At 38.7% G+C, this 20,412-nt stretch overlaps 1 protein-coding gene across 2 annotated transcripts in view; it reads right to left on the reverse strand.

The window, feature by feature from the left end:
* LOC122562716 (calcium-binding protein 7) overlaps positions 1-20,412 on the reverse strand; it is a 164,099-nt gene that overhangs the window by 125,235 nt on the left and 18,452 nt on the right. The window contains exon 3 of one of the 2 annotated variants that reach the window (XM_043715831.1): positions 17,568-17,625. The exons of the other annotated variant lie outside the window; for it this stretch is intronic. Coding sequence (XP_043571766.1) covers positions 17,568-17,625 — 58 coding nt within the window. The remainder of the gene's footprint in view (positions 1-17,567; positions 17,626-20,412) is intronic. 2 annotated transcript variants of the gene reach the window in all.

Below are 20,412 nucleotides of genomic sequence, written 5' to 3' on the forward strand. Positions count from 1 at the left end.
GGTCATATAGTCCTAACTGTAAATGAATTGATGAATCCACACAGACTCTCTTGTCAACAATGCACATTATAGATAACCAAAGTATGGGGCAGATGTTTGGAACTGTTCCACAAATGGCAGTGGATTCTGGATCAGTTGTTAATTGTAAATCTGAGATAGAAAAACTTTTGTTAAGCAATGTATTAGGAGATATGGAGTTAGGCCACATCACTGCGTGGTGGAGCAGGCTTGAGGGGCTGAATAGCCTAGAGGGGATGCTGGAAAATCTCAGCAGGTCTGGCAGCATCTGTAAGGAGATAAAAGAACTGACGTTTCGAGTCTAACTGACCTTTTGTCAAAGCTTTGACAAAGGGTCAGTTAGACTTGAAACATCAGCTCTTTTCTCTCCTTACAGATGCTGCCAGACCTGCTGAGATTTTCCAGAATTTTCTGTTTTGGTTTCAGATTCCAGCATCCGCAGTAATTTGCTTTTATATAGGCTGAATAGCCTACATCTGTTCTGATGTAGATGGTGGCGGAAGGTGTATTTCTGTCGGGAGATCTAGATGTTCAGCTTCCCCAAATGGAAAAATGTGCGTAACTTTGCTTCAGCAAACTTGAAGTTTTGTTAGGCAGGGAACATTCTATAGGAAGCCACAACCTCAAACAAGGAACCTGCTTATGCTAGTAGGAATGTGGAGAAATGGTGGAGCTGCTCAATCCCTATTCTAGGGTTATGGGGTGGGGGGCAGTTGTGGGTTTGGTGGATTGATAGCAGCTGGGTGGACTGTGGGAAGACAATGGAAAGCATTTTCCACCTTCTTGAAAATTGCCTCCTAAATCCTGTCAGGTATCCTAAAGCCTGCGAATCATGGCTGACCGGGGCTAAACCTAGTTAACAATGGAAAAGAAAGGTCTGTACTCTTAAGATGATGCGAAAATGATTGCCGTTGACATCAAGCGAGCATTTGACCAAGAAATCTCTCCACAGTTTGGCAATATGTCTAACACAAAGGAAGATCATTGTGGTTGTTGGAGCCCAAAAATCTGATCATAATAATAACTCTGCAGGAGTTGCTCAGGGTAGTGTCCTGGGCCTATCCATCTTCAGGTGCTTCTTCTGTTACCCTCCTTCTATCATAAGGTCAAAAGTGAAATTGCTTACTGATGATTATACAACATTCAGAACCATTTGTCACTCTTCAGGCATTGAAACTGTTTGTATCTGCAATTAGCGAGACCGAGAAAACATTTAGTCTTGGGATCCTAAATGGCAAGTTACCATGCACTAGCCATATTCAACAAACATAAATCACCTGAATACCACCTGCCATTTCCTCCCCAGCTCATTCCTGACTTGGAATTACACAGCCGTTCCTTCAGTGTCACTGGAATCAAATCTTACAATTACGTCCCCAAGAGCATTGTGGTTGGAGCTGTATCATGTGGACTATAAATGTTTTTAAGATATTAGGTAGAGTGAAGTTGAATTTTGATTTCTAAAGTTTTAAAATCTTGCCTGACATCAATTCACCCACTTTTGGTCACTAAACTTTAGCTCCAGAGTCTAAATCTGGAAGTATAAAGTGGGAAATACAAAATAGATTTAAATCATGTATAAAATATAAAGGCAAGGGAATGTAAATGGAATTAAAGAACACTGATAAAAGACCGACTGGTTTTTATTTTTTTAAAACATCTTCATTATCTGCCTACACTCACTTGCTGACACTGAACTTGAATTGGGTAATTCAAAAAATAACACAAGCCTTGAAGATATTGCTTACAGAGAACAGCTTTGTACAGAGGAATATGTGCTCCTTGTAGCGAGCATTAATGGACCACTTCAACAGCTCACGTAAATAACTTAAATGGACTGGTAATCTGAAATAAAAAATAGGAAATGCAGGAGAAGCTCAGCAAGTCTGGCAGGTTCAGTGGAGAGAGAAACAGAGAGAATGTTTCAAGTCTGATATTACATCTTCAGAACTCAGAACTGAGTTTCTCCAGCTTTTTCTATTTTTATTTCTATCAGCCTCACTATTACTCTTAAACCAAAATTCAGTCTGTTTTAATTGAGTCTCCAAAGGTTCAATTTTTACTTATCAGAGAAGTGATCATTCAAAAGTCCCAATGTTATCAGCTAGATTTGATGCATGAATATATAAGAATGAAATCTTGATAAATGTATGATCTATACAACAACAATACTTAACACACTGATCTATGTAACAAGATAATCAGGTAGATATCATATCTGAATTTACCCAAAGGAAAAGAAAGTGAAAATTTGAGGTGTCTGCTTTGATAAGAAGTCTATTAACTGCTACTGTTTAAAATTCAATAAAATCAGTTTTTATTGGAACCCATTTGGGTTACAGAAGTCATTCCAGAAGACCCATTTTAATTTGGTAAATATTACTAACAGTTTTGTTTAATTGCTGGGAAAACCCACCTCAGGTATTTAATGATTTTTAGTAAATACATAAATGGTAAGCCCCCTCATTGTATTTCTTGTCTACATGGTCTGCTATTAGACATACAATATGTGGAAATCTATGAGAATACATAACCCATTTGCATTTAGGAACAATGATATTTGCTACAATCCCAGACCAGACTGTTAGATTTATGTTAAAATTGGGCTAGTAAATAACTTTTAGTTTTAAAGTAGACAAAATGTGTGCCATCCAGTGAATCCAGAGAATAAAACCTCAAAAGTCCATTGTTTTGAACAGACAATAAACTTTATTGTGTAACTTAGAACAGTAATACAATCTACAATATATATGCTGCTCATTTCTAACATTCAGGGTGGAACATATAATAAATATGCGTATTAGACAGTGATCAGACACCCCACTGAGCACAATAGCAAATGCATTCAAGACAGATCCCATGGATGGCTCCATTAGGAAGAACTTGTTTATATAGCGAGTGGCCTTGACTTGGAACTTACTAGCTATGACGGAAGAAGATTTCAATGATTTCAAAAGGAAATTATAATGAACTCAGAGTGCACTAGAGTGAAATTGGTGTGCATTCAAATGTATATTCGGCAGAACTAGAATTTAAGCATGTTCACCAATATTAGTTATAAGCCCAATAGATACAAAATTGGTTTTGCATCATGTGGATCATTAAATATTTTTGCTCCTTGGGATGCACGATGGATTAAAACCAATGTCACTTCCCACTTTTATAAGATCTCAAATTAGTATAAAGTCCTAGACTATGAGTTGTTGCAACAGCTTGATTCTAAAAAAATTATTTTAATGCATATTGGCCTTTTTCTTGCTAAATGTTGAAATACTTTGATTTGAAGCTATTGTGTAAAATTGCCGTTGTTATGCATTTATGCGAAAGTGTTAGCTGAGAAAGAGAATAAAGTATTTTTACCTTAGTTTGATGCATGGAGAGATAACCCGCACCTCCCCCCACCCCAACCCAATCTATTCCAATCAGATACATAATTCTCTTATTTCAGCCTCTTACAATAATGTGCATTCTTTCCAAATAAGTTTTGTCCAAAGTCTATAATTTCATAAAGGGAATTAGATATCTGCTTGAAAGAGAAGAACATCTGCCCCTTGCCCCTTGCTTTGGGCAAGGGGCAGAAAAGCAAGATGGCTAATCTTGACTAATTAATGAGTCGTATGGTCTGATCCTGTATTTCTGGGTTCCATTGCTTGCGAGGTCGGTGACAATCAGACATATGATTTTAAAAAAACTTTAACTTGTTGTGCAGCTATTTCACTTGAGCACTTTTCTAAATAAACATTATCAATCAAACCGAAAATTTTGAATGGGTATATACATATATTCTGTATTTTCCAACTTATTTTTAAAAAATCTTGCTATCAATTGTCAGAGTTAAATGGAAAGATGACAATTGCAAATCTTCCCATTCTGATCACTTGGATGGTTTGCATGGAAGGAAGTGAGATATGGGAAATTTCACATCCATAACAGAGTCAGCAAGTTTTCCATTAATTCAAATTAGGACTTTTAAACAGGAGATTGTTACAGGAGGGGCTGTAATCACATCATTCTCTGTATATGTGGCATAGGTGATTAAATTCCCCCCAAAACAAGTGAGACAAAGTAGCCTCAATACTTTTCTGACCAATTTCAATTAAAGGCAAGTTTTTGTTTGGAATATTGTACTTTTAAGATCGACTGTTTATGCTATGACACTGGTGGTGGTAATTTTTAACCAAAAAAATTACTTACAATTCTACAGCTGAAACAAAAATACAGATGTTTTCTCTCATAAAGTTATTTTGAATTTGTTCCTCTGTTTATTATAACCCAAATTGAATAACTACAAATAACCTGAATAAGGTTTAAAACCATATTATAGGAATGTATTCATCAGACTCTCAGCACCTGCAGGTGCCTGAACTCAAACTGCTCATTTTCCAATGTTCTCTAATTGTTAATGTCTCTAAATTACACATTCAAACTAATATGCCATATTAAGATTTATTGAAGTAACACACATCTACAAATTCTCATCAGATATAATAAGACTCCTTCTTGTTCTGTATATTATTTTTTCCTTCTTTATTAACTTTCCTGGTGCTCTTTGAATGTGTAATGGGTGAATTTCCCCAGACATCTCTGCCAATTCCAGTCATAGAACAGCCATTAGGCACAATACATAATCTGACACCTCTTTCAGAAACATATCCCACTGAGTATGTTCTTATTCAACCAGATTATTCCTGTGCAAACATTTAGCTACAATATTTTGCACCTGAAGTCTGTGTTTGCCAGTCAGTGAATAGAAAAACAAGAGGAAAATAGCTCAGACTGCAAACGATGCACATAAAGCATACCCATATAACTATTATGACAATAAATCTCGTGGGATAAAGTACATTGTAAAAGATGAAAGTGAGATTAGAAAAGCAGCTGCCAACAAAGAAAGCAATAGATTATGATGTTCCTCAGGAACCACAGAAAATAGACTAAATTGTATACCAAGATTGTTTTTTTTTACTGTTCTTAAAGCATTAATTCAAGTTGGCATATAGCCAAATGCTGGCTGCCTTGCATTACTTTGCCCAAGTGACCTCTCTTCATGTGCAAGCCTGGACAGTAAATAATTTCTACCTAACTCACTGAGCAGGGAGCTCATAGATTTGGGTGGAATAGTTATGTTGACTTCAGTAGAGAGTAGTGTTATGATAGTAAAAGCAGCACTGTATCCAATCTTGTCACTTTTTGGTGGATGGCTCAAGTCGAAAGTGATCCAGAGGGACATTATTTTCACATAGAAGTGTGAGGAACGTATATAGAGAATTAACATCAGGGTTGATCAGAACAATGTAAAAGTAAGAGATTTTCATTAAAGATTTGATACATATTAGAAAGCCTCACATCGTACTTCTCAAAAGATACTTTTTCCCACTCGGAGAAAGTATCGTACTTGCTTGGTGCTTTCAAGTAAAACTTTACTGAAGGATCAGTGAGGCCTAAAGTGTTTTTATTTTATTTATTTAAAAACTCAGCTCATGACTTCTACAGAGAGACATTCATCCACAAACTCCATCAACAAACACATCAACCTGGACCCAATATACCAACCACTACATCGGACAGCTGAAACTGACAACCGGAAGCGGCAGGGACAGACCACTATAAACACCGGAGGAAACATCAAAGAAGCGCTTCGCAGGAGGCTCCCAAGCACTGATGATGTTGCCTAGCCAGGGGACGAAACGTTTGCAACAAAAACTTCCAGCTCGGCGAACAGAACCATAACAACGAGCACCCAAGCTACAAATCTTCGCACAAACTTTGAAGATTAAACAAAGTCATAATCATAACAGAAGCTATTCCACTGATTGGCTGACTAATGACTGGCTAAGATATAAACAGCTCAAGTATCAACAAAGTGGAAAATTGTCCAGGTTTGGTCTGTCCATAAAAAGCAGGACAAATCCAATCCAGCAATTACCATCCTATCAGTCTATTTTCAATCATCTGTAAAGTGATCAATGGTAAAGTCGTTAATGCTATAGTGCGGAACTTACTCGTCAATAACCTGTTCACTGATGTTTAGTTTGGATTCATTCAGCTCTAGACCTCATTACAACCACAATTCAAACAGGCAAAACAAAAGCTAGATTCCAGAGGTTAGGTAAGAATAACTATCCCTCACATCAAGGTAGCATTTGAAAGACTCTGATATCAAGAATTTTGATTAAAACTAGTAACGCCAATAAAAACCAAAGGTGGGAAAGAAATCTTCATCCTTGCTGGAAGTATACCTAGCACAAAGGAATATTGATTTGTTTGTTGGAGGACAATTATCTTAGCTCCAGAACAATGCAGCAAAACTTCAACATTGTAAATTAAATGCCAAAGATAGAATTTCAATAAAAGCCTTTAGAGACAGTGAATGGCTGTTTATATTTTAAGAATCATTCTTTGGTCTAAGTAATAATGATCTAATGGGTATATACAGTGTAAAACTGCTGACACACTGAGGAAGGATTTCCATCAGAATTGAAAGCTGACCACAGGTATATTCAACTGAAATATGTCAATTATCCACATTTCATCAAGAATCTTGCATGTCAACTAAAAGTTTTGAGATTTACATTGTATCTCCCCCTCATGAAAGTGTGATGCTGTTCGAGTACTCTCAATCCCTAAAATGGAGTCACTGCATCTCTTTGTGAAGGAATACTTTGTTCAGCAGTGGATTAAGAATTGAGCAGACTGCTTCCCAAAAGTGATACAGAATCTAAAGACTTAAGATGATAACTTCTGCGAGGGAGCCAGATGTCTAATTATTTCATTAGAACATCTTTCCTTTTTCTGAATCTTTGACATTTTAAAGAAGTAATAAAATAACATACACATGAGTTACACAGCTGAAATTTATAATTTTAAATAATGTAAGCGATAACTGGAACCTAATCTTGTTAGATCTTGTTCTTGATTTAAACATGGAAAATCTTTTCTGTTTGACGGAAAACTTTATAAATGGTTAATTTTTTTATTTTGTATGCTTGGTTGTCAGTTAGCTTTGGGTTCACTCAGTCTGGCCACATTACCAGTGACATTTTCTTTCCAAAACCCATTTCATCAGTTGATGTAATTTCTTATGATGTGTGCAAATGTTCATTGAATACTCAATAAACACAGATAAAAATGATTGGAAATTTCTGAACTTGAAGATGTAAATGCAACTTTTGTATTTCAGATTAATTATTGAACACAGCTTTTGTTCTACAATTGGTACATGTATTTATAAACTATTTCAAAAATGGTATTTGCTAGTAATTGATGTTTTTCTTCCCAAATAAAATGAAAATAACTCTCTCTTCCTGGTCAGGTCAAATTTTCCTTCTAACCTCCACTCAAGCAGATCTTCTCCATTCTCTGCAATTAGCGTGTAACGCCATTTGTGTAGTTTAAAATTTAATTTCCTTCCATTCAGGCCTTGACAATTCAACATTAATTCCTAAATTGCACATTTGATGACACCATCAACCTATATCTTCTCATGTTGTTCATACCATCTTCAAAGGTATCATTAAATGCATTTTCCTCAATAGATCTACTCTTAGTAATTGTATTCTGTCTAACTGCTATGGTTTATCTCTCTTCCCTATTCTTTCCAAATTCTTGAAATGTATCATTGCTTAATAAGCCTGTTCCAGCTTCTTTCACTACTGTGTGCCTGACATCAATCTATTATTTGAATCAAAATTGCCTCCACCTTCATGTTGGCAGACCTGAAGCCATTCTCTTCAGATACAGCACATCCATTGACTTTTAAGGCTGCTATTTCACAGTCAGCCAGGGGTTGCTGTAGCATGAACTAATTTCAGCACCTGATTAGTTACCAAAAAAAGCCACAGAGAAGAATCATAGCATTTTATAGTACAGAAGAAATCCTTAATGTCATTGTCTTACCATGCCCACATGAGAGGTTTCGAGATAACCAAAACATTAAAGCAGTTGCTGAAGCTGCCAATGTTACATTATGTGATACATTGAAAGTAATGGCTTATGATCTAATGCTATGTGACGTCCCAATGATGCCTTGGATAAATTGTAGCTCTTTGTCCACCTCATCATCTCAACAACTTACAACTCACTCAGAATTCTGAAATGCATGCCCTCACTCTGGCAAAGTCCTCCAAAGAAGAAGAGTTGGCATTTTTCACATGCTTTTAAGTGCTACCACGCACTTCTGCACCCCATCTCAACTTAGTAGATTCCTCCAGATCCCGCAAGTTATTTTAAGGATGTCCATTGCGAATTTTTCAACTCAAAAAATTAAATGAGGAGCAAACAAAACTATTTCCAGCCACAGCGTTGACACTGTGATGTTCAGCAATTGGTCATCTAGAGACAACTTGGAGAAATGTTAATAAGACTTTGTCTTCAAGCTTCAGACTAGTGTTTTGACAGTGTGGAGACATGTCTGAACTTTTCATCTTTGACAACTGTCACTCATGGAATTTCATGTGTTTCTGAACCTGAGAAATGAGAGATGTTCCTTCAATTGCGAAACTGCTTAAATGAAATCTTTACAGATTGATACCATTTTACCAAGTTTTAATCTTCAACTTTCCAATTTAGACCCATACAGTCATAGAGCTGTACAGCACGGAAACAAACCCCTCAGTCCAACTTGTCCATGCCGACCAGATATCCCAACCCAATCTAGTCCCATCTGCCAGCACCTGGCCCATATCCCTCCAAACCCTTCCTATTCATATACCCATCCAAATGCATCTTAAATGTTGCAATTGTACCAGCCTCCACCACTCCCTCTGGCAGCTCATTGCATACACGTTCCACCCTCTGTGTGAACACGTTGCCCTCAGGTCTCTTTTATATCTTTCCCCTCTCACCCTAAATCTATGCCCTCTAGTTCTGGACTCTCCCACCCAAGGGAAGAGGCTTTGTCTGTTTGTCCTAACCATGCCCCTCATGATTTTATAAACCTCTATAAGGTCACCCCTCAGCCTCCGATGCTCCTCCAGGGAAAACAGCCCCAGCCTATTCAACCTCTCCCTATGGTTCAAATCCTCCAACCCTGGCAACATCCTTGTAAATCTTTTCTGAACTCTTTCAAATTTCACAACATCCTTCCGATAGGAAGGAGACCAGAATTGCATGCAATATTCCAAACATGGCCTAACCAATGTCCTGTACAGCCACAACATGACCTCCCAACTCCTGTACTCAACACTCTGGCCATTAAAGGAAAGCAAACCAAACACCTTCTTCACTATCTTATTTACCTGCACTCCAAGGTCTCTTTGTTCAGCAACACTCACGAAGACCTTACCATTAAGTATAGAAGTCCTGTTAAGATTTGCTTTCCCAAAATACAGCACCTCACATTTATCTAAATTAAACTCCATCTGCCACTTCTCAGCCCATTGGCTCATCTGATCAAAATCCCATTGTAATCTGAGCACCTTCTTTGCTGTCCACTACACCCCCAATTTTTGAAGAGGTAACAAAGAGGATTGATGAGGGCAGAGTGGTATATGTGATCCATATGAACTTCAGTAAGGCGTTCGACAAGATTTCCCATGGGAGACTGGTTAGCAAGGTTCAATTTCATGGAATACAGGGAGAACCATTTGGATATAGAACTGGCTCAAATGTAGGAGACAGAGGGTTGTGGAGGAGGGTTGTTTTTCAGACTCAAAGCTTGTGACCAGTGGAGTATCACAAGGATCGGTGCTGGGTCCATTACTTTTCAATATTTATATAAATGATTTGGATGTGAGCATAAGAAGTATAGTTAGTAAGTTTGCAGATGACACCAAAATTGGAGTTGTAGTGGACAGTGAAGAAGGTGGGACTAGATTGGGTTGGGATATCTGGTTGACATGGACGATTTGGACCAAAGGGTCTGTTTCTGTGTTGTACATCTCTACGACTTTATGACTCTATGTTTGTGAGACATGATTTCCCACGCACAAAGCCATGTTGATCTCCCTAATCGGTCCTTGCCTTTCCAAATACATGTGTATCCTGTCCCTCGGGATTTCCTCCAACAACTTGCCCACCACCGATGTCAGGCTTACTGGTCTGTAGTTCCCTGGCTTGTCCTTACTACCCTTCTTAAACAGTGGCACCATGTTAGCCAATCTCCAGTCTTCCAGCACCTCACCTGTGACTATTGATGATACAAATATCTCAGTAAGAGGCCCAGCAATCACTTCCCTAGCTTCCCACAGAGTTCTAGGGTACAGCTGATCAAGTCCTGGGGAATTATCCACTTTTATGTGTTTCAAGACATCCAGCACTTCCTCCTCTGTACCATGGACACTTTTCAAGATGTCACCATCTATTTCCCCACATTCTATATCTTCCATGTCCTTTTCCATACTAAACACTAAACTCAAACTGGCTATTTAACTAAATAAATAACTGACAAATTAATAAATAGTAATAATGTAGCCCAGCCAAACAAAATGCTCATACATTCACAGTTCCTCCTCCCTGGATATTGGACTCATAAAACACAATCATTGTTAGTGTGGCAGATAAATCTGTATCAAGGTATTCCAAAAAGGGTGGCCATGTCTTCTAAAAATTCTCATTTTTGTGGTGTACCATATTTGTGAGAAAATCCAAGGGGCTATGCTCCATAACAACCTTCCGCCAACCTGACAGGCCCAGGGAGTTTTCGGATATCCAACCTAGCAAGATATTTTTTCTTGCACAGAATGTGTGAATATTGAAAAGGTTTTTTCTTATGCACGTCTGCAGGAAGTACAGAGGACAGGCCCAAAAGGAGAGAGATAGGGTCCTTCTCCACCCTTACAACCAAAATCCTCTCCATTGTGCCCGCCACAGTGCTCCAATATGTTTGAAGCCTATCGCAAGACCAGAAACAATGGGTAAGAATGCCCGTACAGACCTTGTACTTGGGACATGCTGAAGATACCCCTGGTTTAAATTTGACAAACAGTCTGGAGCCAAGTGGACCCTGTGGAGAATCTTCAACTGTAAAGCATGGGTCCTATTGCAAATTGATATCTTCCTTGCATTCTCCCAAATATCCTCCCATGCCTCTGAGGAAACCTCAACACCCAGCTGTCTCTCCCACATCCTGCAGAGTCGATTAAACTCATCTGAGGGGTCACCCCCAATTGATTATATAAACTACTGACAGAAAGTGTACTCTTAGCACTTAGCACCCCTCTCTCTATGCTGGATTTGTAGGGATCAGTCAAAAGTGGGGTCTTTTTTTGAATAAAATCTCTAACTTGAAAAAATGAAAGACGTCTCTATTAGATAACTTGTACTTCCGTACTAACTGATCGAAGGACATCATTATATCTCCCCCAAATAAATTGCTCATGCAAGACACACCCCTAGCTACCCAATGTTTAAATCCTGAATCTATTATACCTGGTTGAAAACCCAGCATACCCACTAAAGGTGTAAACAAAAATATTTTGCCAATATTGCCTTCCCTCTGCCAAATTGCCCTCCTTGCTTTAACAGTATTGATAACTATTGGGTTATGGCAATATTCCCTAACTGTCTTCATTTTTTCCAAAAACAGCAAACTGGTAAGGAGGCACCTTACCTGGGAGGTTCCGATATCTAGCCATATTGAAAGAGGATCTCCACAAACCCAATCACTCATGGAGGATAAAAGCGAGCTTAATTAGTAATTTTTAATGTCCGGAAGGTCTACTCCCCCCAGTCTGTCAGGCAGTTGTAGTTTAGCTAATTTAATGAGGGGCCGCTTACAATGCCATTTAAAGGAGCTGAACCATCTGTTCAGCCTCCTGAGCATTTGACATCAAAAATCAGGGGTAGCATCCGTATAGGGATTTGTCAAAAAAATTAGGACATTGTCTGCATACAATAAAATCTTGTGTAATTTTGACCCCACTTCTGGAGCTGATATATTGGGATCCCCATGAATGGCCTCCACCAATGGTTCGATCACCAATGTAAAAAGCAGTGGTGCAAGGGGACAGCCCTGCCTGCTGCCCCTAAAAATATTAAAATTGCTTGATCGTACCCCGTTGGTGATGACCACTGTGAGAGGGCCACTGTAGAGAACCTTAATTCGTCTTACCGTGCGGTGGCTCAGTGGTTAGCACTGCCACCTCACAGCACCAGGGTCCCAGGTTCGTTTCCAATCTTGGGCACTGTCTATGTGGAGCTTGCAGGTTTTCCCTGTGTCTGCGTGGGTTTCCTCCAGGTGCTCCGGTTTCCTCCCACAGTCCAAAGATGTGCAGGTCAGGTGCATTGGCTATGCTAAATTGCCCATAGTGTTAGGTGCATTAGTCAGAGGGAGGTGGGACTGGGTGGGTTACTCTTCAGAGGGTTGGTGTGGACTTGTTTGGCTGAAGGGTCTGTTTTCACACTGTAGGTAATCTAATCTAACCTAATCTTATGAAGACTTTGCCCAAACCAAAACGCTCTAGAGTATAGAAAAGGTACGGCCACTCAACTCGGTCAAATGCCTTCTCTGCCTTTAGAGAAATCACCAATCTCCCATGAATCAGCTCCTCAGCCATTAATTCATCTGCTCTATCCTCCTATTCCTACCCTCACTAGCTTGCAGCACCGGGAGTAATCCAGATATTACTACTCCTCGAGGATCTTTTTTTTTAATTCCTGCCTAACTCTCTATATTCTCCCTTCAGAATCTCATCCATTTTCCTTCTTATGTCGTTGGTTCCAATGTGTACAATGACCTCCTGCTGGTCCCTCTCCCCCTTGAGAACATTCTGCACCCTCTCTGAGACATCCTTGGCACCAGGGAGGCAACACACCATTCTGATTTTTCACTGCTGGCCACAGAAACGTCTGTCTGTGCCTCGGACTAGAGATCTCTTGGAACCTGATGTACCCCTCATTGCATTACAGCCAGTCTCAATACCAGAAACTTTATTTAGCACTGACTGAAGTGAACTGTCATACACAAAGACACATTCCTAATGAAGGGCTTTTCCCCGAAATGTCGATTTTCCTGCTCCTCGGATGCTGCCTGACCTGCTGTGCTTTTCCAGCACCACTCTATTCTTGACTCTGTCATACACCATTGCTGGATGCTTGCAAAACATCTAACCTGAGCAACGGAAAAAGTGTGAAGCAAGCTATCGCTTACTGTTAATAAGAGCACCAAATTATATAATCATTATAATCATTTCCATCTTTAACCATGGCTTTGTGCAAGTGGCACACCTTCAGAAGTCACAAATTTAACTAACAATAGACCTTGCTGCAGATAGAATTTAATTGTCAACCAGTAATAGCTTTCTTCACAGGGAAGAAGGACAATTATAAGCAATGTGAGTTGTGTTAAATTCTGTCAGTAGTAATGCTTAATTAATCTGGTTACATCATTAATTAGTTCATTTAGCATACCTATAAATTTGATTTTAAAAAAATTAACGATTTTTGTGACAAATCAGAGCAGCTTATCTCTGTCTCTCAAAAATAATTCCCTGATTTTACAAAATCTGAGAAACAAAATGCTGACTTCTAGAATGAGATGGGTTTTGGGCCACAAGTTACACTTTGTAAAATGTAATTTTGAATAAGGAAACAATTATTTGATTGCTATTGTCTTTTTGATTCTTTATAATTTATTTAATAATAGATTGTGCTGTCATAAATCATAGGGCCTGTTATTGCACAGAGATTTGGCCTTCAAAGTTGTTTAGTAAATACCAAGGAATTTATCTGGACCTTTTGAAAGCTTTGGGTTATTACATTATTTTTGTGTAAAACATGCACGACTCAGTGAGTTAATGACTCCTTTCATCACTCCCAAAAGGGGCTGCTTGATGGAACTGGAGCAGAATATTTTTACTTAAGACTCACTGAGCCGTTCTCTGGAATCATTCCAATTTATATCAGTGCTGTCATAGTTGTTATCTTCTTACCCTGGAGAGCAAGTTGGTTTTAGATTGTACGTGGCTCTGCAATATAACTTGTTAAGACACCAGAGAAAGATTTATCAAATGAATGGCAAAAGTAATCAAAACGTTTGATCTGAAATTGAATTTTTGATGGAAATTTACCAAAGGAAAATAATAAAGAACACAACAATCATAAATAGAAAGATTAAGAATTTATTTTCAAATGTGCTTATGTTCTAGTTGCTGCATGGTACTTATTGAGGCCAAAGACTGAAATAGTTACAATCTTGAAAATCAAGCTTCATCTGGCATTCAGAGATTGGACACTGGTTTGCAATATGTTTCTTCCAGTCTGCATTAAGTTGGAAAATGGTGCTCGATTGTTGCATTTATGAATCTAAAATGTGACTGGAATGGAGATTTGAATTGGAATAATCTTAAATAGGTATATGGTATAGAAAATTAAAATTTAAACAACCAAGGAAACACTACAGCTTTTGACACATGTAGCATAAATTCGGAGGGAAACAGATATTTAGTGAACAGTTCGCAGCATACAATTTTACTACGTCAGCAACTGTTCCACATATTGTGGTCTCTTATTTACAATTAACTGTAGCCCAATTCCAATGAAAAGCATTGCAATTCCTCTCCCTACGGTAGCTAATAATGAATCCAATTACATCATAATTAGATTACTTAGCCGATAAATTGTGGTGATTTTTAGGAATAATATGATGCTGCAGCACATTGTCTGCTGTATTGTGCCTTGGTTTTCCACTCAAGCTAGAAGAAGCTAGAATATTGGAAGTAGTAGACAAGGTGAGAATGTGATCACATGCCGACTAGTTTATTCTTTAGAAAAATACATAAGCAAAACAAATATGATTAATTTTGTGTCAATTGTAGCAAATTGCAGTTCATAATTAGCTTCAAACAATGCACGGGAAAAACTCTTAAGTGAGATGTGGGCATCGTTGGTTAAGCTAGCATTTCTTACCCACCCGTCATTACTCTTGAGAAAGAGATAAGCCAACTTGAGCCACTGCAGTCCTTATGGGAAAGTACACCCACAGTCTTATCAGGAGGGGAAATGCAGGACTTTGATCCTAGATTCCAGGACACTGAAGGAACAGTGATACAGTTCTAGGTGAGCATGGTGTGTAGCATGTACTCATGTAACCACAGAACCATGTAACTGTTTCACATGAGTTACAACAGAATGGTGAATATTCACAAACATGGAGAGGTTTTCTGAACAGTCTAACATAAATTGATCCACTATTTCACAAAATTTGTAATTTGTGAAATTATATTGCTGACTTATTCAGGTCAAAATCTTCTGTGGCATGTTGTTATTCATAGTCATCAAGTCATTCACAGCATAGAAGGATCCAATTCAGCTCATCGAGTCCATCTCTCTTGAGCAAGCCAGTTACTCCCACTGTTCTGCCCTATCCCATAACCTGACAAGTATGTTGTCTTAAAGAGCCCATTCAATATCCTGTTGAAATAATGAACCATCTTTCCTCCCATAACTCTCATGGACAGAGTTCCAGATTATGAACACTCACTGCCAAAAAGCTGTCTCTTAATTGCCTAAAATCTTAAATCCCTGTCCCCTAGCTCTTGTAACTTATTTTAAGGCAAAATTCTCCTTCTGTAGTAGTTCCTCAAGCTCAAGGATGGTTACCTCCACTCTGATTCTATAGATTCTGTGATGGCCGCTAACGCCAATGTGTGACCTGTCAAATTCTGCTGCTTGAATGGACAGTGGAGCTTGAAGGATCAGCCAGATGTGGTATTTGGAGATTTTGCACTCTCTCTCTGATGCCTAATTTTGTTCCTGCATTTTTCCAATGTCTCCTGATGTCTTTGGTGCAATTATGAATAAACCTTTTCCATCTTGTTAAGTCACAAGCCAGGGATTCCCATGAATCACCAAGGATATTTAAACTCTTCAGGGATGTTTTAAGGTCCTTTCTAAAGCATTTCTGCTGTCCTACGGGGTGCTCTTCCTTGTCTAAACTTGCCATAACCTTGTGCATCCCTCTCAAATGTCCAATGAAAAGCATTGCAATTCCTCTCCCTACGGTAGCTAATAATGAATCCAATTACATCATAATTAGATTACTTAGCCAATAAATTGTGGTGATTTTTAGGAATAATATGATGCTGCAGCACATTGTCTGCTGTATTGTGCCTTGGTTTTCCACTCAACCTAGAAGAAGCTAGAATATTGGAAGTAGTAGACAAGGTGAGAATGTGATCACATGCCAACTAGTTTATTCTTCAGAAAAATACATAAGCAAAACAAATATGATTAATTTTGTGTCAATTGTAGCAAATTGCAGTTCATAATTAGCTTCAAACAATGCACGGGAAAAACTCTTAAGTGAGATGTGGGCATCGTTGGTTAAGCTAGCATTTCTTACCCACCCGTCATTACTCTTGAGAAAGAGATAAGCCAACTTGAGCCACTGCAGTCCTTATGGGAAAGTACACCCACAGTCTTATCAGGAGGGGAAATGCAGGACTTTGATCCTGGATTCCAGGACACTGAAGGAACAGTGATACAGTTCTAGGTGAGCATGGTGTGTAGCATGTACTCATGTAACCACAGAACCATGTAACTGTTTCACATGAGTTACAACAGAATGGTGAATATTCACAAACATGGAGAGGTTTTCTGAACAGTCTAACATAAATTGATCCACTATTTCACAAAATTTGTAATTTGTGAAATTATATTGCTGACTTATTCAGGTCAAAATCTTCTGTGGCATGTTGTTATTCATAGTCATCAAGTCATTCACAGCACAGAAGGATCCAATTCAGCTCATCGAGTCCATCTCTCTTGAGCAAGCCAGTTACTCCCATTGTTCTGCCCTATCCCATAACCTGACAAGTATGTTGTCTTAAAGAGCCCATTCAATATCCTGTTGAAATAATGAACCATCTTTCCTCCCATAACTCTCATGGACAGAGTTCCAGATTATGAACACTCACTGCCAAAAAGCTGTCTCTTAATTGCCTAAAATCTTAAATCCCTGTCCCCTAGCTCTTGTAACTTATTTTAAGGCAAAATTCTCCTTCTGTAGTAGTTCCTCAAGCTCAAGGATGGTTACCTCCACTCTGATTCTATAGATTCTGTGATGGCCGCTAACGCCAATGTGTGACCTGTCAAATTCTGCTGCTTGAATGGACAGTGGAGCTTGAAGGATCAGCCAGATGTGGTATTTGGAGATTTTGCACTCTCTCTCTGATGCCTAATTTTGTTCCTGCATTTTTCCAATGTCTCCTGATGTCTTTGGTGCAATTATGAATAAACCTTTTCCATCTTGTTAAGTCACAAGCCAGGGATTCCCATGAATCACCAAGGATATTTAAACTCTTCAGGGATGTTTTAAGGTCCTTTCTAAAGCATTTCTGCTGTCCTACTGGGTGCTCTTCCTTGTCTAAACTTGCCATAACCTTGTGCATCCCTCTCAAATGTCCCCTTACTTCTTTGCTCCAAGGATGAAATCTCAGCTTCTCCAATTTAACCTTGTAGCTAAAATCCCCCATTCCTGGAACAATTCTGGTAAATCACCTTGCATCCTGTCAAGGATTTGCACATCAAGGATGTGCACTGTCCTCGCTGTTTGCCACACGTCCAAGTTTGGACTCATGTAGATTAAAAAATGTAGTAGTTTTGGCACTCACCATAAGGAACACCACTGTCTTCTACTATCCTGTCTGAAAAGTACTCATTTCCGATGACCTGAAACAAAAACACAAACTTTAGAACTGAAGAAAGGTCACTGGACTTGAACCATTAACCCTGCTTTCTGTCCACAATGCAGACAAACTTGCTGAGTTTCTCCAGCAATTTCTGTTTTGGTTTCAGATTTTCCAGAATCTGCAGTTGTTTATTTTATTCCCCATGATCTGCAGCTTTCAGTCCTTCAGCCGTTTTTAATTGAAATTAACACTGACCCACCTATTCCATGAGCATCAATCTATTTAACCAGTCTTTTGTATTCTACTTTGTCCAATGTTTTCCTAAAATCCGTATGGATAACATCCAACGCATTCCCTTCATCAACTTTCTCTATTAAAATTCTACTGAATGATCTGTTGCTTAAAAAACCAATGCTGTCTCTTTCTTAATTAGCCAAGTGCCTATTGTTTTTCTCCTTGATTATTATTTTTTTTAAAAAAACCCACCTCTGATGTTAAACCATCTGGCTTGTAGTATCGAGGGCTGACATTACACCCATTGCTAAGTGTGTCATATTTGCACTCTCAATCCTCTGGCACCTCCTTCATATCCAGGGAAGACGGAAGATTATGGAAAACCCTTCTCCCTTCTAGCTTCCTTATGCAGTCAGAGTGTGATCGGTGAAAGGACCATTCACTTGTCCCCTTCAATGAATATATACATACAGGCTGTGGAATATGGCTCTTGACAGGACTACTATTTTCATCAGTTATTCAGACCAAATCCTTCCCACATTATCGTGTATTGATTTACAGCCAAAATCGTTTTTGTAATATTTTAGAAACAAAATAAGACAAATACTGTGCCTAACTTTCAAAAGTTTGCATTCTAGATATACCTTTGTAGACTATAGGGAGTCTTTATTGGTGGGGAACCCTAATTTGTTTCCATTCATTAAAATAATTATTACTTGACGCTTGCTCTAATTATTAGAATGCTAGATCATGAGCTTTCAGACACTAACGAACAGTAAGAAATTAGAGGTTCTATTTTTAGTGGCACTGGTTAACACACACTTGTCAAGTTACTGTTAGTGATTTATTTATGTTGAAGTCAATTTGTTGAGAATCTCAATGAAATAATGTAAACGTGAACTTGATGGCAACAGTTGGCAAAGGAAGTCAAACCCAAACGTTATATGTAAAGGTCAATTCTCAGGTATTGTATTTATGTATTTCAACATCTTTTAGCAAAATATCTTTAAACTCTATCCCACAGGGTAAAGGAAGTTGCAGTTTAACATCTCATTGTTAGAGACCCCACTTCCTTCAGAAGGGCATTAATGTGTCAGCCGAGATTTTTCTGATTCAGAGGCAAGAATTTTACCAATTGAGTCATAGCTGTCAGCTTACATCTACCTGCTAATGACTAAGGGTAACTGTGCCAGATTGCCTCGTGCAGTAGGGAAGCTGACTTTTGCCAGCTGCAGCTAAGTTACAACATTGTGACAGCACTGCCAGTGATTGGTTAGATTGCATCTGTTTTCTCTGTGGTTCTTTCCTGGCTCGCATTGCACTATCAGCCAATGTGTTGCTCGTACATCAATCAAACATGTGGCTAATGGAACAGTCAGCATGGGTTATATGTTCAACTACATTCCCTCTAAATATTATTTTATGGTTGCCAACTGTACTTCTATAGAAGAGACTGCTGGGTGCCAAGTGCTTAGCCTAGAGTTTAGCAAATGATGATATGTCTATTACAATAAAATAAAGAAATAGCTCATCTTGATATTGCAGCTTTAATGTCCTCGGGAGGTCTCAGTGGGCTCCGCAGCCAACTAATTACTTTGAAATGAAGCCACTGTCATTTTGTAGAAAGACACAATAGTTAATTTGCTAAATTAAGGACGATTCCATAAACAAGATCTGTTCCATAACTATCTTGTTTTTGGTAATGCTAATTGGGGGATTAAAGTTGGCTAGGGCATTGGGAAAACCCCCTACTTTTTCTTTATATCTAAGCAAAGTTGTCTTTCATTCAATGTCTTACCTAATAGGCAGCATTGCTGACAATACAGCATTGTCTCAGAACTGCACAGAAATATCAACCTAGATACAATAGACAATAAACAATAGGTGCAGGAGTAGGCCATTCAGCCCTTCGAGCCTGCATCACCATTTAATATGATCATGGTTGATCATCCTTAATCAGTATGCTGTTCCTGCCTTATCTCCATAGCCCTTGATTCCACTATCCTTGAGAGCTCTATCCAACTCTTTCTTAAATGAATCCAGAGAGTGGGCCTCCACTGCCCTTTGGGGCAGAGCATTCCACACAGCCACCACTCTCTTGGTGAAGAAGTTTCTCCTCATCTCTGACCTAAATGGTCTACCGAGTATTTTTAAGCTGTGTCCTCTGGTTCGACACTCACCCATCAGCGGAAACATGTTTCCTGCCTCTATACTCAATCCCTCTTTTTATGAAGGCCAGCATGCTATTAGCCTTCTTCACTACCTGCTGTATCTGTATGCTTACCTTCATTGACTGGTGTACAGACTGATCCCAGAGATAGTACTTGAATCTTCAGATACAGAGCCAGGAGTAATTCCAATGGACTAGGCGGATCACTTGATGGTCTCATATATCTAATCTTGGGGTCTCATATATCTAACCTTGGAGGATGTGAGTGTGACAAAGCTTTCCATTCTATGTTGTAGTCTAAATTTGTGTTTGGTTGTAGCATGTGGATGAGCAATAATAATGCAGGTGAAAGTTATGGCATTGGCAAAAACAAAATGGCAAATGTTACTTTGTAATATGTAAGAAAGGCTACTATATACCACA

The sequence above is a fragment of the Chiloscyllium plagiosum genome, chromosome 25 (assembly GCF_004010195.1).
Source record: "Chiloscyllium plagiosum isolate BGI_BamShark_2017 chromosome 25, ASM401019v2, whole genome shotgun sequence".
In the NCBI taxonomy this organism is placed as follows: domain Eukaryota; kingdom Metazoa; phylum Chordata; class Chondrichthyes; order Orectolobiformes; family Hemiscylliidae; genus Chiloscyllium; species Chiloscyllium plagiosum.